Consider the following 22920-nt stretch of genomic DNA (forward strand, 5'->3'; position numbering starts at 1 on the left):
AAGAGCTGGCCAAGGTCGGCCAAGGGCTAATGTCAACCAGAACAGGCATCTATCTAGATCAAACAGCAAGATGGAACCCTACCTACAAGGTCTTGTGCTCAACTGTCTTTGAAGGTTGGTGTGTCACAGGTGAAAACATTTTCAACCAGACTATGTTAAGAAGGCTCAATTCAATTGGACTAATGCCAGGAAGCCAGTGGTTTGCATCCCATTAACTTCAAACCACTTCGTCGAAACTGGTGCTGTGAACATGTGACATGGACAATTGGGATACAATTCTATTCCCTGATGTGTCCCATTTTAGACTACAAACAGATTACAGATGCTATTTCATCTGGAGTCAATGAGAAATTTGGTACTATCCATCCAACATCACAGAAAAGGCCATTTATGATGGAAGCGATGTTCTCATGTGGGGCAGAATAATGATCAACAGCCACACTCCCTCTTAAGTATTTTTGATAGGGATACCGTAACTGCAGTGTTACCGAAAACATATCCTCAAACTCTATGTGCGACTTTTTAGGGTTGTGGTTGCCCCGATTTTCTTGACCTTCAAAACAATGCCATTGCACACATGGTGGAGGAATATCTTGAAACCAAAGATATCCAATGATTGCCATGGCCAGCACGATCTCTGATTACATCTTTGTATTTAACATTTTGAAGTTTGCTGTTGTCAATTTCATCAGTTGATACTACTGCACAGAATTAAAACTGTGACCACAATAGTTACCTTTAAGAAATCAAACACCCATCCCTTTGCAACTGACAGTAGTTCATCTTTAAATAAATCACACATTACTATGATCACTGCCACCTAGTCAGTCCTTTGTCTACAGATTCTTAATGCATGAAGGGTCACTACTAATAATCAGATGAAGAGTATTGTTCTCTTGTTGCCTCTCTAAGATTTTCCTGTAAAAAAAGACCTTCCAATAAATCTCCAAAAGTCTGCCTGTTTTGTTAATCTCCAACTGATATGGTCTAGTCCAGCATTTCCCAAACTAGGGTCCATAGACCAGTTCCACTGGGTCTGCAAAACGGATCCTCTGCAACTGGTCAAATTATTTGTTCTATGTACAGCAAATTTATGATAAATAAAGTTATTATTATATATTTATGTAAAGATAAGAATAAAGTTGAATTGTTTTAAACTTAAAACTTTAAATTTTCTTTTCAGAAAACCCAGTGTTCATAGATATATACACACACAGAGAAACATATACATATACAGGGTAATTCAGGAGGAATAGTAAATATTTTGAGAGGTTATAGTATCGATTATTCTGGGTAAAAAAAAAGTTCAAAAAAAAAGAACGTGTCCAGTTCTCAATGGATATGGAAACACAGCTCTTTGAAATTGGCATGCACAAAGACATTATGACCGGTATTAAAGAATGATAAATGACTTACTGTTTGTATTTATTGACTTTTTGAATGATACAAAACACAAATAATTGACAAATTTTTTATGGTTCACAATAAATGTTCAAAATTCCTAGTGCCAACCTCAAAGCACTTTGCAACTCTTGTGGTAATATGAGGTGTTCTTTTGAGGTCGTCTTGGCGTTCCTTTATGATGGCAGCAGTATCCAAAATGCGAGTGAGCAATTCGTCTTTGTATTCATCTTTTCTTTGTATAACACACTTTTCATCCATCCCCACAAACAAAAATCTAACAGAGTGAGGTCTGGAGACCTTGGTGGCTAATGAATGGGATCACAGCAGTCGATTCATTGTTCAGGGAAAGTTCGATTTAAATATTGTATCACCAGATGGGTATAATGTGTAGGAACTCCGTCATGCTGAAAGTACACACCAATCATTGTAACCAAGGGAACATCCTCCAATAGTAGTAGAAGTTTGTTTTTGCAGAAATTCTAGGCAAATGGGCCCTGTAAGACGCTTTTGTAACACAACAGGCCCAACCAACTGATTGTCGACGATACCACATCGCATGTTTAGTGAGAAGCTATGTTGAAAATTGTTTCCATAGTGGCACGTGGATTTTCATCTGACTATGAGAGTTACGGGTGTTGTTGATGCCATCACGAGGGAAAGTAGATTCATCGCTGAACAGTACTAATGGAATTAATTGGTGGTTAGCATTTATCCACTGACAAAATTCCAATTGCTGGGCATCGTCTCCTGGCTGAAGGTGTTGCACCTGCTATAAGTGAAATGGATACAAGCAGTGTTTATGTAATGTTCACCATACTCTTGTCTGTGGAACACAGATATGCATAGAAATTCTTCGTGTGCTAATAGTAGGACTATGTTCTACTGACTGAAGAATGTGTTCTATTTCATCCACATTTTGTTCATTTGCACATTCAGAAGAAATATGAGCACTGGGAACTGTACCACTGACAAAATTCCAATTGCTGGGCATAGTCTACTGGCTGGTGTTGCACCTGTTGTAAGTGAAATGGATACAAGCAGTGCTCACGTAATGTTCGCCATACTCAGTTTGGTGAACTGAGTAAACACTCTTGAATCTGGTATTCTGCGGTTAGCAGACCTCAGTAGTTTGGGAGCCACTGATCTAGTCAATATATGTAAAGGTAAAACTCCCCAATTTATAAGACTTTCTGATTTACTGGCCCACAATATCTGTCTGTACACTTGTTGGTTATACTCATCACAGTCATTAGGCCTATAACAAACTACTACTAATACTACTACCCTCATTTCAGTTTACAAAGTGCACTTATGAAATCTCTCAAGATTGCACTGGCCAATCATGTCAACTGGATGCAATGATTAGATTAATGTATTTCTTAACTAAGTGCATAAGCCCTCCCTGCTTAGATTTAATAGATGTGTGGAATTTGATAGCCTAAATAAATTTAAGGCTGGGCTGGGCAGGTATTTGGAACGAACGGAAAGGTGAAATGGGAGAGTTTTTCTTTTTTTTTTTTTGGCTGATGCTGCCTAAGCTTGCTTTCTTGCATCATGTGCCTTTACTAATGCTAATGTACTCTTAACTAAGCAATATCAAAATTAACAACGCTGCTAATCTCGTTTATTTGATGGCAGTACAAAATGTTTTTTAGATTACTTTAGTGCATTAAAAGTCACTTAAAATTTATGAACCTAAGAAAACACTTAGACTTCTAATATAACTATGGAATTATATAGCAGCCTACCACTAAACCATATATCATTCAATAAAAATACTATAATCAATAGTATGTTATAATATTCTTACAACGACAGAGAACAACAATGGCACCTATATCTTTTTTTTCTCAGCAATTTTTAAAACCAAGTAACAAAAAATTAACCAACTTTATCAGATAAACAACTAAAAATTGCACAATTAATTTTAAACAAAAATAACAAAAAAATAATTTTCAAGTAATAAAAAATCCATTCAGGATTTTTTCTGTGTAATGTGGTTGCCAAAAGGCAGCCACATTATATAGAAAAAGAATGTTATATCATATTCCAATTTTTCAAAATTGTGTAGAATACATGGCAGCCAATTTGTTAATGAAAATTGGTAGAAATTCACAAATTATTGTAAAATGCTGATTTTACTGCAGCCTCACTATTTTTGTTTTCCAAAACAGAAAAGATGGATATAAAAATTGTTACTAATTATGGGGAGAAAATTTGAAAAGTGCATGCCCTTAGCAAAGGTTTTATTTAAGGCATATGGCAACATGTTACTTTTCAACATATTTTCTTTTGGATTTGATACAATTTTCCCACTGATGCCACAATGTATTGATTCCAGCTACTAAGAAAATTTTCTCGTTGGAATGCATCCACTGCAGCAATGATGTCACTGTTGGCAGGAAAATAGATCCCAGACAACCAGGGTTATAATTTTTTTTTATTTTTTAATAAGGTCAAAGTCCAAGACTTCAAAGCTGTGCTCATTGCAATGCAGCCATGACGATGACAGATATGTGAAAAAGCATCCTGGCGGAATAAACTCCTTCGCTGACTTTTCCTCACTTTTTGTTTTTGATGTTTTCTCAAAAATGCACATGAAGTCTGCATCATATGTCCCAGTGACTGTCTGGCCTTTCTGAATGTGTTCATTGGCAACACTCCCTCTGCACCCTAAAAGCTGATGCCATCACATTGTCAGCAAGAAGGAATCAACTTGGTATTCTTTGAAGGGGAGAACAGCTGTGTTTCCACTGTTTTGCATTGCTTCTCTCTCTCTAGCTATAAGTGATAAACCTGCATTGCACCGAACTGTCACTCATTGACCACTCATCACTAGATAATGCACACTGCCAACAAATTCTGGAGTGATGACTTCACAGGTTTTCCAACCATGATCATCTTCCATGCTCTACGTTGATCGTTTAAATTTTGCTGCCCACTTCTTAATGTGGAATAGGAAGAGACATCCTCCCCTCAATGTTGTTAACATAACCTCAAATTGCCTTTAATATTAGTAACAGCCATATGGTGCAAGGAAGCCAAAGGCTTATGCTACACCAGCCAAAAATATATATATATATATTCCAGTAATTTTTAACTCGCTGGGTAAAATAAAACTTCCTGCAATCCAGTCTAAGTTTCTACCCCCCGTAGCTTGAATTTATGGCCACTAGTTCTAGAATCATTTATAACTATGAAAATTTTGTCCTTTCATTTTACTTTTGCCACTTAGAGCCTTAAACACCTCAATCAAGTCTCCTCTAAGGTGCCTAGTTTCCAAGCTGTGAAATGCATATATTCAAAGTGTTTCCTCATATGGACACTTTTGCTGATCTCCAAAAACACCAGGTCAGTTACCCATCTTTGGACCCTTTCAAAAAGCTTGATGTCTTTTTTTTTTTTTAGGTGAGATTCACCATACTTCAACACAGTATTTCAAGTGTGGTCTAACAATAGCCTTATGATGTCCTTATCTCTACTAACAAATGTTTGATAAATCATCAATAGAACACCATGTGCTTTCCCAACCTGTCTGCAATGCTCGGAGAACTTTGTGTCTGAAAGTATCATAACTCCCAAGTCCCTTTCTTCCATTACTGACTTTAGTTCAACTCCACCAAGTGTATGTTTTTTAGAGTTACAGTTCCCAAAGGTGTAAGACCTTGCATTTTGCTGAATTAAAGCACACTTTTCTGACCATCCCTGAAGTCTATCTAGGTTGCTCCAAAGAAGCTGTGCTTGGCAGTGATAATTAACTACTCTACTGATCTTTATATCAACTGAAAATTTAGATATCATGCACTCGATCCCTTCATCAATTTCATTTAAGAAAATTAAAAACGACAGTGGTCCCAATACTGATCCTTGGGGAACCCCACTTTGTACGGTAACCCAATCGTTGGTTGTTAGTTTTTGATGTCAGTCCCTTTTCCCTAAATACTGAATGACTGCACAGTGTCTGATATTTGTCCACATTTCTTCATTCACAGAATTTGTTGACCTCAGGACCTGTAATTAAAAATAGATGTTACTGAAATTTTTCTTCCTCAACACAGAGAGAGAGAGAGAGAGAGAGAGAGAGAGAGAGAGAGAGATCAAAGACTGAGTGGTAAAGTACCATTTTTTCCCTAGTGCTCTCATTTTCACTTCAGTTTTAAGTTTTCTTCAGCCAATTAAGTTTTCTATGCAAGTTTTCAAGAACTCATAAATAGCAGGTAGTGGGAGTGAATGATTCTTTAACAGGAATAATCATTTTGTTTGTGCTGTGATGGAATAACCATAATATTTAATGGTTTAAATGACACTTACTGGTGTCAATTGCTTTTATTCCCTCTGGGTATGATATATTTAACTTTATCTTAGTCTTGCTATTTTTTTTCCTTTCATCCAACACTGACATCAACAAGACTATGCAAGCCAGTTGACCATAGACAACATAGCTCAACTCCATGGCCTTTTGCACTGCATTGAGAATATGCATGACTAACGGACAGGGAATAACTTAATTGCCCACATTTTTGGCACTTATAGCACCTTATGGTTAGTATCTACCTCCATTTGCATGGTGAATATACTATATACCCAACTTTGTGTGAATTTTGTGTTATTCAGAAGAATCCACCCAGAGAGGTAATATGTTGAGAGAAAGCTTTTCATTTCACAATTTTCTTTATTTCTAAATGAATTTAAAAATGGTCCATTTGTCAGAGCCCGTTCACTATCTCTTTTTCTGTGTCTCTGCAACTTCATGAATAATGTGTGTTGTTTGTTCTTTCACAACCATATTTTGTTGCTATTTTCCTATTGGGAAACATATTTATGAGTAATGTGCCTAACTGATCAATACAACTCATAGGAAGATGCAAATAAATAGTCAGCACATATGGCAACATCATCACAATGAAATGCAACATTTTTGAATGCCTTTCTTTCTATGCACTGCATGTTGTTGTTAATACAAAAGCAATATTTTCTTGTCTGAAAATGTCTGACTGTTGTATTTACCATAGTTTAAAATTGAAAAATTACAACTACACATGTTGCACAATGCAAACATGTTACCTTTCTTTCAAATATTACAATATGTGGAAAATCTTGCACATATGTGTTCTGAAATTTTACACTGTATTTCTTTAGCATCTTATTGAAAGATATTGTTAATTAGCAACAATAGAAGTAATAACAAAAAATGGCATGTAACAGCAACCAATGCTATTATCATGTGTTTCTATTCTGCAACATAGACTACCAGTACACTTGATGGCCAATTGTTTCACAAAACTAAGCAGAAATTTGAAAATTTTTTAAAATATCCAAGTTTAATGTAGTATTTACAAAAAGATAATAGAAACTCATTGTCACCAACTACATTATGATTGGGAAATAGGGAGTTCTATATCAAATCCTATAGAACTGAATTGTCAGGTATCATGGTTTTGGACTTAATATAACCACCCCCCCCTTTCCCACAGGAGACCTGATGTGATTTTTCTGGTAATGGATCAGTTCATCACACTATGATATAGGTTTCAAAATGTGTTACAATTGAATTTCGTTAGTGAGTTCAAGGGACCTAAATTTTCATGTTTTGTAATAACGAGGTCCCCCAAAAGGGTCAAAATTTTACCCCCCCCCTTTTGTATCCAAGAATATCTCAGATACAAAATATCTTAATTTTTTTGTATATATCTAAGAATAATAATATCAAAAATAAATTAATTTAAATTAATAAAAACAAAAGGAATAACATGTTTTTTAAAGATTTTATTTTATTTGTAAGTTAAACAAAGAAAAAAAGCAATTAACGGAAATGAAATATTCTATAGTATACAGCGAGTGATCACAGAATTATGACCACCTACCTAATACTTCGTAGGTCCTCCTTTTGCCATCGGTACAGCAACTATCTGAAGTGGCATTGATTCAACAAGATGCTGTAAGCATTCGGGAGGTATGGCCAACCAAGCTGTGTGTAATGCATTAGCATTAGCATTAGTAGAGGCATTTGATGCAAGAAAGCAAGCTTATGCAGCATCAGCCAAAAAAAAAAACCCACTTCCACTTCACCCCTCTGTTCGTTCAAAATACCTGTCCAGCTGAGCCTTAAACTTATTTAGGCAATCAACCTCCACCACAAGGGATGGAAGTCTGTTCCACCAACCAACCACCTGCTGGCTAAAGGCAAATTTCCGCACGTCTATCCTACATCTGTCTTTCCTCAATTTGAATTTATGCCCTCTCAGGTGATTTTTCTGAGCTAGAGGAAGAATCCCATCAGCATTGAGCATGCTTAAACCATTCAAGGCTTTATACACCTCTATCAGATCACCTCGCTGGTGCCTAGTCTCCAGACACTGTAATTTGCAAAACTTAAGCCTTTCTTCGTAAGAGCACCCCTTTGTTCCATTCACTAATCTTGTCGCCCTTCTCTGTACTCGTTCCAGCAGCTCTACATCCTTCTTGAAATGAGGCCTCCAGACCTGTATACAGTACTCTAGGTGTGGCCTGACCATTGCCTTATACAATGGAATAATCACCTCCTTATCCCTGCTGGAAAAATTCCTGTATATCATTGACAATACTCCATGAGCTACTCTTGCAGCCCATCTGCACTGCTCAGAGAACTTCATATCTGCCTGCACAACCACCCCCAAGTCCCTTTCATTCTCTACCACTGTCAGTGTAGTACCACAGAGTTGATACGTTGCTCTGGGGTTGCTGTTTCCCATGTGTAGTACTTTACATTTGTCAATGTTAAACTTCATTTGCCACCTCTCAGCCCATCTGCTCAACCTTTCCAGATCCTGTTGCAGCAGCATAGTGTCAGTAGTGTCCTTGACAACCCTGCCAACCTTTGTATCGTCTGCAAACTTGGACATTAAGCTTGATATACCATCATCAATATCATTTATAAATACAGAAAACAATAATGGACCCAACACTGAGCCCTGAGGGACTCCACTAATAACATCAGTCCACGATGAGCAGTGTCCATTGATTACCACTCTCTGTCTTCTCCCCCTCAACCACCCCTTTATCCATAGCAGCAATTTGCCTCCAATGTCACACTGCTCCAATTTGTGTAGCAGTCTTCCATGTGCAACAGTATCAAAAGCCTTTCTAAGATCCAAGTATATAATATCAAAGTTATTCCCTGCATCCAGTTCTTTTGTGACTGCATCATAGTATCTAATCAAGTTGGTCAGGCAAGACTTCCCCTTAACAAAACCATGCTGTGTCTGAGCTATAACTGAAGTCTTGTCTAAATGATCCTGCAGTGCTTCTTTAACCAGTGCCTCCATTAATTTTCCTGGAACAGAAGTTAAGCTCACAGGTCTATAATTACTTGTGCCAGCCTTTGATCCTCCTTTGTGAATTGGGGTCACATTTGCACATTTCCAGTCTATGGGTACCTCCCCTGAGTCCAAGGAAGCTCTTATAATTATGGCTAAGGGTTTGCTTACTTCCTTTGCTGCCTCCTTTAATATAACTGGATAGATCCCATCCACCCCGGGTGCCTTTCTTGTGTTTATCTTCAACAGTTTCTCCTCCACTTTACCCCCAGTTATTTCAAGATTCTGTAGCTTACTGCTAGAGTTGAATACACCTCTGGCATTCCCCTTGCTGAATAACTCCTCATGTGTGAATGTCGATGCTAACAAACTAAATATTCATTTAGTTTGTTAGCCACCCGAGCAGGATCATCAACAGTCGACCCATCAATATCAAGTGGACCAACCCGATTCATCCCCCTCCTTCTAGAGTCCACACAAGTAAAGAACTCTTTGCTGTTCCTCTTTGCATCCCCCGCCAAGGACTTCTCGCAATCCGCCTTCGCCCGCCCAACCTCCCCCGTAACTTGGCCGCATATCAACTTGTATCCATCACAGGCCTCCGTGTCATGTGTTAATTTGCAAGTATCCCATGCATTCCTCCTCCCCGCCACATGCCCCACTAGTTCATCCGACATCCACTCTGGCCCAAACCCTGAACAACACCTCTTAGCTGGTATGCAAAGCCCAGCAGCTTCCAAGATGCAGTCAGCAATGCAGGAACGGAGGTGATTGGTGTATCCAGATGCCTGATATGCCTTTCCATAGTGTCCCACAAGTGCTCTATGGGATTGATATTGGAGGAAGTTCGGAGGCCAATCGATATGCTGGAAGTCAGAACCGTGTTCCTCAAAACATTTCTGTACAACAAGTGCCTGACGGCTCGGCACATCGTCATCTTGGAAGACACCATTGCCATTCGGGAAAAGGTGTAATATAGCAAGAGTGTACACAGTCAGCAAGCAATTGATGATAGCGGAGACCACTGATACGTTGTTCCAGATCCACCAGGGGTCCAAGTTCCTGCCAGTGAAGAATGCCCCACACCATACAACTGCCTCCACCGGCCTGCACTTTTGATACCATGCATAATGAATCAAGAGCCTCATGTTGTTAACACCAAATCCGTACACGACGATACTCGGTGTGGAGTAAATAACGTGACTCATCCGACCAGCACACCTTCCAGTCTTCTAACATCCAACTTGCATGCTCTTTGCACCAGACAAGTGTTTTACGCCGACAAACATTGGTTACAAGAGAATGCCATAGAGGTTATCTGCTGGTATAGCCTATACGTGCAAGCATGCGACACATATCATGCCAGATATTGTTCTAGGTTGGCCCATGTTGTTTTGGGTAGTCAACTCTTCAACAATGCTGTGATTGTATGAGTCGTTGGACCCAGCACTCACCTCTAACATAAACCTTTCACTGACCTTTGCAGTTTTGCTACCAGGTCGTTGTTTGATCATTTTAACGCCAGTCCTAGTACACTTTAACTACGGCGGTTCTCGAACAGCCCACCAGTTTAGCCATTTGGGAAGTCGAGGAACCAGCTTGTCAAGCACCCACAATCTGTCTTTTATCAAAGTCCGATAAATCCTTCCTTTTACCCATCACGCTCGGAATTTTACTACCTACCGAACCACTGACACCTTATCTATGCTAAGTAGGTCAATTAACTCTGCACTTTCGAACCACGTGTGGTCAGCGGGTCTCATTCAGTTTTCATAGGGATATTCATAATTCAGTGATCACTCAGTGTATATTTTGATATATACAATAATTTAGTATCATATTAAAAAGAATTACAATCTTATCAAATATAAAAGGAGATATACAAATCATTAACTTTTTAATAAATTAATCTAATTTAGAAAGAAAATAAATAAATTAATCTAATAAAGAAATCATCCAATATTCTTTGCATTGTCCTATATGCATAATTCTTGTCTTATATGCAATTTTAACTACAGCACAGACATTATCAAATGCGATAGTTGTTACTTTATGAACGCTACCACAGGCCAACACATTCTCTTTATGTTCAATGCATTTTGGGTATCTTTAACAAGATTACAGATAGCATCCAAGACATTCCTATTCAGCTGCAGACTGTTTTTATTCTTTTGTTAATTTGACAACACGTCCTTTAGAAAGATGTTTTTCAGAGTGTACTTGATGTTGTAGCTACCATAAACTGGTTTTGATCACACAAAAGTAATTTCTAACAAGTCAGTGCCATCCTTCGGGTAGTAGGGAGCTGGGACACCGGAGGCAATAATTGGATAGCTGTGCCAAGATTTGTATTAACCATACAAAATCTACTGATGAGCCAAAACAGCTCGTATCCAGCAAGGCATGAACACTACAAGATTTGTAAATGTGTCTTATGGTATCTGGTACCAACATGTAACCAGCAGATACCTTAATTCCTATAACGTCCATGGTTGGATGCTGCAGATCAGAGTTGCTGTTCCAACACAAACCACAGCTACTCGATAGGATTGATGTCTGCGGAATTTGGAGGCCAGGGCAAAACCTGGAAGTCTTCCTCATGTTCTGCAAACCAGTCTCAAACAATCCAGGCGGTGTGGCATGGCACATTATCCTGCTCAAAGATGGCAGCGCCAGAGGGAAGACTATTGACACGAAAGGGTGTACCTGGTCAGCAATGATGTTTAGGTAGGTGTAGACATTAGAGTGCCCGACACATGTGGATGACTGGACCCAGGGTATTCCAGCAGAACATAGCCCAAAGCATGACACATCCACCACCACCGGCTTGTTTTCGTTCCATGGTGCATCCAGGCACCATCACTTCCCCAGGTAAATGACACCCACGTATCTGGCCATCCACATGGTGCAACAGGAAATGTGATTCATCAGACCAGACGACCTTCTTTCTTCCAATCACTCAAGGTCAGTTTCGATGCTCATGTGCCCATTGTAAGCCTGCTAACAGTGAACCATAGTTAGCATGGGCACATGGAGTGGCCTGCGGCTACACAAGCCCTCTTTCAGCAGGGTTCGATGTAGTGTGTGTTGTGACACATTACTCCCATCACTAGCATTCCAATTACCGGTGAGTTGCACCAAAGTCGCTTTCTGTTGCCACGTACCATCCAGGAGAGTCTTTGCTCCCCTCGAGCATTCATGAGCTCTAGTCGTCCAACACCTCGCTGGCGGTTTATGGGTTTCCCCTCCTCGGACCACTTTCAGTAGGTACTAACCACGGCTGTCCGTGAGCACTCCAAAAGCCATGCTGTTTCAAATATGCTCTGACACAGTGGTATGGCAATTACAATTTGGTCTTTGTCAAACTCGCTTAAGTCTGCTGCCTTTCCCAACTGAAGAACAAGAGTAACACTGATTAACAGAGCTCGGTATCAGGTGTTTTTTATACTATGTCCCGACCCACGCTGGAGTTCACGTGCAGTTGCTTCGATTTGCAGAATGACTTGCTGGTCATAAAGTTTTGGCTCATTGGTGTAACAATATTCATTTATTACATGGTGAAAACAAACTTTGTAATACATATTAACTGAATTTTGTAATAAAGGAATATATTTACATAGGAAAGCCTATCTTTTTGCAGGGGAATGGTACGTGCTTCATATAAATGAGTACTTTGCATAAAAAGAATTTGTATTAACGAGATTTCTCTGTACTTTCACACAAAAATTGTTTAAAAACGGTTCCCATTATTCGTCCTTTTTTTGTTTGACACCATCTTGTCCTCGCTTTCCTGACAGTCGTTTATCTAACCCAATAGTTTTCAACTGGCGTGCCGCAAGAACATTCAAGGGGTGCCATGTAATTTGGGTTTCAGTTAATTAACCTATTTTTAAGTATTTATTTCATTATAAAAGGGTACATCCTTATAATTATATTATTATAATAACCATAATAAAAAAAAAATTTAAATACTAGATATATGCTAGAACGTCGCATATCCAGAATAATTTGAAAGGCTGATTTTTCTTCATCTTTTTTTTTTTTTAAATTAATGGTAGTATTTGAGACAAATGTTTATTATCAGACATTCATGTAACTAAGTCACTGATTGCAAAAGATATCAATCATTATGCTACAAGAGTATTTCTGTCTGTTTACATCGTATAATGTTGGATTAAGATTAATGAGTTTTCTCGGAAATCATGAGTGATAGTTTAGTCATGCACTTCCATGAACTCAATTTTCCATGACATATTCTGTTCTCTTCATTTCATATTATGTTTAGTTTAGCTCCAGATTCGAAAAGAATAATATTGGCCTAAAACTGTGCAATTTATTATTTTTCTCAGTTTTTTTTTTTTTTTAAGTTAAATGTCAACATAAAGAAACAGCACTGAATTGGGCAGAAAACCAGAGGAATGTGATATAATCAAAGTGATATTATTAAGGAACTTGAGAGATTTGGCAGGGAAAAAAAAAAAAAGTCACAAGTCACAAAAAACGATCGAACATTATTTTAAAAATTTACTTTCAATTTTTTTCCACACAAAATTTGCAGTATAACAACTATCCAAATATACATATATATATATATATATATACATATATGTAAATGTGTGAATGTTTATGTATAAGTTATTATTATTATTATTTTAAATTAAATAAATTCATTTTAAGGCTATTTAAATATTTTTCTATTGCCTTAATAGATTATAACAGAATTTATTTAATTTCATCTTACATTAGCATTAACAGAGGCATATGATGCAAGAAATAAAGCTTATACAGCATCAGCCAAAAAAAAAAAAACTTCCCATTTCACCCATCCGGTCACTCTAAATGTTTGTCTAGTTCAACCTTAAATTTATTTAAGGCTATCAACTGCACACAACAAAAGATGAAAGTCTGTTCCAGCAATCAACTAAACTTCCAAACATCTATTCTAAAAATTTCCTCAATTTGAATCTATGCCCTCTCAGGTACTTATTCTGAGCAAGTGGACGTATCCCATCAGCATTGAGCCTGCTCAAACTATTCAAAGCCTTATATACCTCGATCAGATCACCTCGCAGGTGCCTAGCCAAGTTGCAGCATCCTTAGATGTTGCAACTTGCAGAACTTAAACCTTTCTTCATAAGCACACCCCTTTGTTCCTCTCACCAATCTTGTTGCCCTTCTCTGTACTTGTTCTAGCAACTCTACATCCTTCCTAAAATGAGGCCTCCAGACCTGTACACAGTACACAAGGTGTGGCCCGACCATTGCCTTATACAAAGGGATAATCACTTCCTTGTCTCTGCTAGCTAAATTCCTATATATCACTGACAAAACTCCTGGCAGCCCATCTGCACTGCTCAGAGAACTTCATATCTGACTGCACAATTACCTCCAGGTCTTTTTCATTCTCCACCTCCCTGAGTTTAGTACTACGCAGTTGGTATGTTCCTCTTGGGTTACTGCTATCCATATGCAGTACTTTGCATTTGTCAATGTTAAACTTCAATTGCCAGTTCTCAGCCCATCTGATGCAAGAAAATTTTATATATCCTGTAGCAGTAGCATATTGTCTTTACAACAACACTCTCAACCTTTGTATCATCTGCAAACTTGGAAATTAAGCCTGATATACCTTCATCAATATCATTGATAAATACACAAAACAACAATGGGCACAGCATCGATGTCTGGGGGACTAACATTAGTCCAAGTAGAACAGTGTCCATTTATTACCACTCTCTGCAATCTCCGACTCAACCATCCCTTTATCCATTGCAATAACTTGCCCTTAATGTCATAACACTATAATTTGTACAGCAGTCTTCCATGTGCAACAGTATCAAAAGCTTTCCTGAAATCCAAGTATATGATATCAAAATTATTTTTTACATCTAGTTCCTTCGTGACCACATCGTAGTATCCAATCAAATTGGTCAGAAAAGACTTCTGCCTTGCCTAGGTTATCCTGTACCACTTCTTTAAACAATGACTCCCTTATTTTTCCCAAAACAGAAGTTAAACTAACAGGTTTATAATGATGTGTCACCCTTTGAACCCATGTTGTGATCTGGGGATACTTTTGCACTTCTCCAGTCCATGGGGACCTCCCCTGACTCTAAGGATGTTCTCACAATTATGGCTAAGAGTTTGTGTACTTTCCTTGCTGCCTCCATTATAACTGGATAGATTCCATCTGAACCAGGTGCCTTTTTTATGTTTAACTTCAACAATTTCTCCTCCACTTTGCTCTCAGTTATTACAAAATCACTTAGCTCCCTGTTAGAGTTTGATAAACTTCAGGCATTCCTCTCCTTGAATAACTCCTCAAGTGTGAATATAGATGCAAAATACTCGTTCAGTTTATCAGCTACTTGAGTAGGATCATCAATAATTGAATGAGCTATGTTAAGTGGACCAATTTGATTCATCCCCTTCCTTTTAGAGTTTAGTTAAGTTCTTTTCTAAAGTAATGAACTCTTTGTTGTTTTTCTTTGCATCCTTTGCCAATGATTTCTTGTAATCTACCTTCGCCTGCCTAACCTCCTTTGTAACTTGATTACAGACCAGCTTATATCAGCCATAGGCTTCTGTGTTGCCTGATAATTTCTATGCATCCCATGCATTTTTCTTCTCTGCCACAAGCCTCATTAATTCATCCAACATTCTTTTAAGCCTGAACCTCGAACAGTATTTCTTAGTTGGTATGAAAAGCCTAGTAGCCTTCAAGATTAAATCCCTGAAGTCTTCCCATTTAGAATTCAATGTTAGTAACATCATCAGTTGATCCCACTGTACAGAATTTAAAAACTGTTTGAGACATCTGTAGTCACCTTTATGAAAACAAAAACCCTTCCCTTTACCCTTGATGGTAGTTATATCTTTAAGTAAATCCAACATCAGTACACTGTGATCACTGTCACCTAGTGATTCCTTTATCTGCAAATTCTTAATGCATGAATAATCACTGCTGTTAATCAGATCAAGGACATTACTCTCTCTGATTGACCCTCGAACATGTTGCATTGAAAACAATCCTCCAATAAATCCACAAAAGCCTTGCAAGCGTGCGAGTGACGAATCCACAAGTTCCAGTCAATATCTGGAAAGGTAAAATCCCCCACTACAAGACATTCTGATTTACTGGCCCAATATTTCTCTGCCAGCTGTTCATTGTACTTATCAAAGTCACCAAAAAGACTCAACATTGCACTGTCCACTCGAGTCAACTGGATGTACTTCCTTAGATTTTATGTGTTTCTTAACTAACAACATAACCCCTTCTCCCTTCCTGCCCTGTCTGTCCTCCCCAATTCTGTGCTGCTTATATCTATGTGACACCATGTATCTGATATCCCAGCAATATCTGCCTTCATTGTCTTGATCAGCACTTCAAATTCATCAATTTTATTTACTATACTTCTAGTATTAGTGTACATGCACTTGTTCTTACTCTTAATTCACAACCCAATTCTGTGCTGCTTATATCTATGTGACACCATGTATCTGATATCCCAACAATATCTGCCTTCATTGTCTTGATCAGCACTTCAAATTCATCAATTTTATTTACTATACTTCTAGTATTAGTGTACATGCACTTGTTCTTACTCTTAGTTACCCTAACACAACCCATGTATTTACTTATTCCATGATGACTCATGAAATACCCAGCAACTTGCTCTCTAGGCTGCTGCTGCTCATTAAAATAGCAGTGCAAGAATCACTTCCGCCTTTGCCTGCGGCTACCATTAACATTTTAGTCTGTGAATCCCCAATCTAGCAGTTTTCCGACCCACCTAACACTGCCTTGATAGCATCAGCAAATATTCTTGCACCCTTTCTATTTAAGGATATCCCATTCCTGTAGAAGCAATCTATTAGCAAGCACAGACAACACTGAAAAAAATTCAACCCCCGTGAGCCTTGCAATCTTTCCAGGGCCGAATTGATTAACAAGACTCTAATCATATGCTCCCTCCTATCATGTCTAGGCAGAATTGCAGACACTTTCAAATTTAATCCTAACTCACGACTTTTTTCCAGCATTGACCTGTACTTGTAACATTTGATTATCCAGAAAATGTTGCTATCCGGAAGAGGTCTGACATTAATTATTTGGGATAACTGATGCTCTACTGTGTGCGCACGCGCACACACACACAGAGAGAGAGAGAGAGAGAGAGAGAGAGAGAGAGAGAGAGAGAGAGAGAGAGAGAGAGAGAGAGAGAGAGAGAGAGACCGGATTTAACAGGCAGAAAATTGAGCAGGGGTCCCAAGAATGAAATGAATTACTTAAGGGTGTCATTATTAAAAAAAAAAAAAAGATCGAAAACCACTGATATAACCAGTACCATTTACAACAGATGTCAAGGAAAAACGAACATATCATAAAAACTTATCACGTCAAGTTTCTTCTTCCGAGAGGCAGATTCTGTATATGCTTAGCTCTCACTCTCCTTTTTGTTGATGTGAATATACCTAGATCAGTCTATAAATATTCTGATAATAGCTTTGTTGGGGTCTCAGAAGAAGGAACTAACATTGTCAGAATTCACATGTTTTTTCATAATTTGTTGCCTGGAAATCAGTGGAATTCAAAAGAATACCCATTACCTGGCAAGCAATAAATGTGTTTTATGGTGGAATATCAGTGTTACCTAGCACTATACCAGAACCTCCACCAGTCTCTTGGCCCATGAAAGCAGGTATGTGGCTTCAGCACCTCACAGGCAATCCTACTAGCCAACTGATCTTGGGTGAGCCATCCCAGAATATCTTATCTTGTTGAAGCAGGGGCCAAAGTGGTGTGATGGAGCACACTTTCCAAAATTCCATGGGTTACAACATATAGCAAACATTCTGGATTCAAACAGAGTTAGCATAGGAACCATGACTACTATGCAGAAAACATACTACTACTAAGTGTTGAATCCCAGTGATGTTAATCTGGAGGAACAGCAGCATCACTGGGAGGTCTCCCATCATCATGTACAGATGCCCAAATAGAGAACATTGCAGGACTGTGAAAAATAAATCAAAAGGCAAAATTGAAAGTCTTTTTTGATTATGTTTTCTCAATAAGCATTCCAAAACAAAGATATCAAAGTGTTTATACAAAATTTTAGCTCTCCCTGTATTCTTTATGCAAACACCTGTTTGGGAAAGTCAGTATTTTTACTCATTATTAAATTAGTGAAATGAACAGTGGAAAATAATTTGTTGAGATCCACCAAGCATAACTGTATTATTATATAATTCACAAACTAGAAACTGAGTAATAAACCCACAATTTTCTACAAACTGTAGAGCATTTATAAAAAAAATCTAAATTTTAACAAAAAGTTTTTGTAAATTTATGTAAATGCATGTCCATATGCACATAAATGGGCATATGGACTTGCATTTATATAAAAATTTCAAATCATACATTTACACTCATGAAAGAGAGAGAGAGAGAGAGAGGGAGAGAGAGAGAGAGAGAGAGACTTACCAACGCATTGCTAGCAACAGCATCCATAGCCTGGATCTTGGCAGTTGCAGCTGCTGCTGCCACTGCTGCTGCTGTAGGCATACTACTACAAGTGGTTGGAGTTTGCAGCGCATTGGGAGGTGTAATGGCCTGCAGAAGGCAAACAAAATCATTTTTTACTTATTTATTTGTTTCTAATTTATTGGTTGAACTTAATAGTTGGTACTGTGTTCCCTCTCCTTTCCAAAAAAAAAAAAAAAAAAAAAAATCTAAATAAAAGAATAAATAAAAATAAATAAATAAGTTAAATAAATAAGATAAAATACAACAAATAAATAAATAAATAATGATTATAAACCTCACACTCATAATAATAGATGGAATACTGCTTTTATTCCAGCTTGAAATAAAAATAGATCATCAAGTTAACCTACCATTCTGATGTTCAAATAATTTCTAAATAGATAATATATCTAATTTGAAAGCCCACAATTCTGAAACATGATGGCAGATTGAAATGGAAAAAAAAAATTTAATAATAATAAATAAAAAAAAAAAAAAAACCATTTTGGGCTACAGTTGTACCCCTCCCACCATTTTATTGTGTATTTTGATAGGACAGTAAATATAAAAGTTAATGGAGCAAAAAACACGGACACAGACACCATTTGAATGATCTCATTTTCCACTTTGACTAAGGATTAATCACGATGCTGTGTTGGACAGAAAGATGGGATATTCTATTTCAGTGCAGCACAAATTGAGCCATTTAAATTTATATTTTTGATTACAGAAAATAGAGTTTCATTCTCTCCTTTAATGGTGTCACACTTGATATGGTAAAATTTTATCTGCTGTTCAGAATAAGAACCAGTCACTGCCTAAGTCACAGAAAAATCACTGCCTAAATTTAGCTTTTCCTCTCTACCCTCCCAATGTGGCTTGTCCATGATTTTAAGAACTGCAACAGTTATGCATATACCAAGGAACAAGAGCAACATTGTTCATCCAATCTTAGAAGCAAGACAAAGCAATGTGCAGGGAGAACCACTTGGTGTTGCTAATGATAGAGAATGTGAAGTATAAATAGCAGTATTTAAATCATGTGAACTGTTATAAACTGAAGCTGACACAATATACAAATATTAGGAAAATATTTTTATATTCAATGTTGAAAATGTCATAGGCAAAATCAAGAAACAATTGAAATAATTGGTACAGAGGAATTTGGATTTTTATATTTTTCTCACAATATGGATGAAAACATTTGTTTTTGAAAACAGAACTTACAGCTTAATCTTTAACAGAAGTAACAACAAATTTTTTTTTTTATTATGGATGACATAATATAATAAAAAAAAAAACTACACAACAATAATACACTCAATTTCATTAAATACTATCCAAGCAGTAGAGATTAATTTTCTGATGTTTTTTTCCGACTTCAAATTTTTCATAAGATGTACACGTCTTATGGTCTAAATAATATACTAATTGTGTTGGCTTTTTCTTTTCCTCCATCAAAACTAAACACATTTTTCAGACACAAGTTTACTTTTTTTGGTAGAATAACCCCGATAATTTTGTCAGTGTAATTTAGAATATGATCCAAGATTCTGCCGAAATTTATCAAATTTCATATGGAGAGTCATATCGAACAATTTCTGGATGACTCACGCAGTGTGGCATCACAGAGGCAGATCGACGAGAGATGCTATTGGAATGTTGAGTGTTAAAATGTATAACATGGGAAGAAATCTGTGTGTTTTGTGGATTATGAGAAGGCTATAATGATAGAGTAATCTGGAGAGAACTATTTCTATTGCTTGAGAAAATCGGATGCAAGAAGAAGATTATTGGACTGACTATGACATATAGAAGACAAAATGAGGTGATAAGAGTGAGGGGAGAAATAACAAAAAGCTAAGGTTAAAAAGGGAGTAAGAGGGATGGTTACTTTCACTTTGTTCAATAATTTTGCCAAAGTGATAATAAAGGAGGCACTTGGGATTAGGGGATTAAAATAGGTGAAAAGTACACCATCCATTTACAATCCACTGCAGGATGAAGGCCTCTCCAGCAACTTTCCAGTTCCTTCTGTTTTGTGCATTGGCCATCCATTTACTACCTACAGGCTCATGAATTTCATCTGTCTATCACCGTCATTGTCTTCCAGGTTTTCTTCTAGCTCCTCTTGGGAGCTAGAAGAAAATTCTGATATTTTCTTAGTCCATCTGTCATCATATCTTCAAGATATGTCCTGCCCAAGACTATTTTAGTTCTTTAGTTTTCACAAGAATGTCCTTTACTTGAGCTTGCTGCCTAATCCATGTGTTTCTCTTCTTATCTACAGTGATTCCCAATATAATTCGTTCCATTCTTCGATGTGTAGTTCTCAGTTTCTCTTCCATTCTTTTGGTGAGTGCCCAAGTTTCACTTCCATAAGTCATGGTGGGGAGTATACATTGGTTCATTGTTTTACATTTCAGACAAATTGGGATATTGCTCCTCAGTATGCGACTATATTTCCTGAATGCTATCCATCCAAAATTTATTCTTCTCTTGACTTCACGTCATTTATCATTATTACAGCTAATGATTTGTCCCAGATAAGTATATGACTCCACCTATTGAATTACTGCTCCTTCAATCATTATATCCCTTTTTGTGGCATACTTGTTCATCATTACTTTTGTTTTAGTCCAAAGTCCTTACTAACTGTGCATAACTGATTAAGATTTTCCTCTAATTCTTTGGGATTCTGGCTTATAACCACAATGTCATCTGCAAATCGTAAATGGTTTAGGTACTCTACATTCACATTGACTCCTTTCTGCAACCAGTCTAATTTTCTGAAACCTTCCTCAAGGGCAGCAGTAAACAACTTCGGAGATATTATCCCTTGTCGAACTCCTTTCTCAATTTTAAATTTATTACTGTCTTTGTCTAGTCTGATAAAGGGGGTAGCATTATCATATATTTTCTTCAAAATCATAATATATGGGGTGTCTTGTCCGAAACATTGCCTTATGCTGTATGGAGTCAAATCCCTTTTCATTATCCACAAATGCCAGGCATAATGGTGTTTTATTTTCATTTGCTTTCTCCATTAGCTATGATATTATGTGAAGGTGATCCATAGTTGAGAATCCTGCCCTAAGCTTGATCTTTTAGTTTCTCATCAAGTATTTTTTTAATCTGTTAGTAATAACCCTTGTAAACAACTTGTAGATGTGGGTTAACAAGCTAATCGGTCTATAATTTCCAATTTCTGATTTATCTCCTTTCTTATGCAGCAAAACTATGATTGCATTATTCCACTCCTTAGGCGTCACACCTTTTCTAATGCATTTTGTGAAGAGTCTTGCCAGTTTTTGTGTCATGTCTCTTCCTCTCAATTTTAACAACTCTACAGTAACTTCATCTTCCCCTGCGGCTTTCTGATTCTTCAATGCATGTTCTACCTCATCAGGTAGGATATCAGGTATGTTGTTTGTGTTACTAATTTGTGATCCATCTTCCCACACTGCTAGCATCATTCAATTGCTCCTTGTATTATTCTCTATAGTAGTCTTCTGCTATTTGAATTATGCCTTCTCTGCTGTTTATAAGTACACCATCACTATTCTTCAGTTTCAGTATCATTTGTCTTTCGGTATTACTGCTCATGGCTGCTGATTTAAATCCTTTGTTTTTTCTTAATGCTTGTTCTACTTTTCTTGTGTTAAATCTTCTTATGTCCTCTCTGAGTCTCTTTCTAATGGCTTTGCATAACTTAGTATACTCAATTTTCTCCCTCTCAGTGTTTTTTCTTGCTTTTCATTTGTCGTCTTCGGTTCATCATGAGAAGTGTTTCTTGACTAATTTTTTCTTCTTTGGATTTCTTTTTTCCTATAGGTTTCTTGGGCTTTATCACTTTCAGAAAGTTGAAATATTCCTCGTCGATATCTTGGTCCTGAGCAGTCTGCAGAAGCTCAAACTTGTTCTTAAGTTCCATTACATACTGCTTTTTTCCCTCTTCTGTTATCTCAAAGACCTTTGTATTATTTACTCGAGTCAGTTTTTTCCTTTCCTTTCCTACATCTATATCAAGTGTACATCTTACCATTCTGTGATCACTTCCAACATTTACCTTATACACCATTGCTATTCTTCAGTTTCAGTATCATTTGTCTTTCTGTAGCACTCATGGTCTTCACCAGCTCATGGTCGCTGATTTAAATCCTCTGTTTTCCCTTAATGCTTGTTCTACTTTTCTTGTGTTAAATTTTCTTATGTGTTTTCTTATGAGTTTTCTTATGAGTCTCTTTCTAATGACTGTGCATAACTCAGTATACTCAATTTTCTCCCTGTCAATGCTTTTCTTGCTCTTAATTTGTCATCTTCGGTTCATCATGACCATGCAAGTGTTTCTTGACTGATTTTTTCTTCTTTGATTTCTTTTTATCTATAGGTTTCTTGGGCTTTATCACTTTATATTCCTCATCGATATCTTGGTCCTGAGCAGTCTGCAGAAGCTCAAACTTGTTCTTAATTTCCAGTACATAATGCTTTTTCTCCTCTTCTGTTATCTCAGAGACTTATTTACTCGTATTATTTACTCAAGTCAGTTTTTTCCTTTCTTTTCTTACATCTATTTCAAGTGTGCATCTTACCATTCTGTGATCACTTCCAACATTTACGTTGTTCAGGACAGTAACATCATTCATGATATCTCTTCTGTTAGTGAGGATGAAGTCTATTTCATTAGTTGTT

At 37.2% G+C, this 22920-nt stretch overlaps 1 protein-coding gene across 4 annotated transcripts in view; it reads right to left on the reverse strand.

The window, feature by feature from the left end:
- Nucleotides 1-22920, reverse strand: part of hfp (Poly(U)-binding-splicing factor hfp) — a 654778-nt gene that overhangs the window by 157224 nt on the left and 474634 nt on the right. For 3 of the 4 annotated variants that reach the window (XM_090374209.1, XM_090374210.1, XM_090374211.1), the window contains one exon: nucleotides 18187-18315. The exons of the other annotated variant lie outside the window; for it this stretch is intronic. In XM_090374209.1, the coding sequence (XP_090230335.1) occupies nucleotides 18187-18315 (129 nt within the window). The remainder of the gene's footprint in view (nucleotides 1-18186; nucleotides 18316-22920) is intronic. 4 annotated transcript variants of the gene reach the window in all.

The sequence above is a fragment of the Mastigoproctus giganteus genome, chromosome 5 (assembly GCF_048544385.1).
Source record: "Mastigoproctus giganteus isolate SK-2022 chromosome 5, ASM4854438v1, whole genome shotgun sequence".
Taxonomy (NCBI): Eukaryota; Metazoa; Arthropoda; class Arachnida; order Uropygi; family Thelyphonidae; genus Mastigoproctus; species Mastigoproctus giganteus.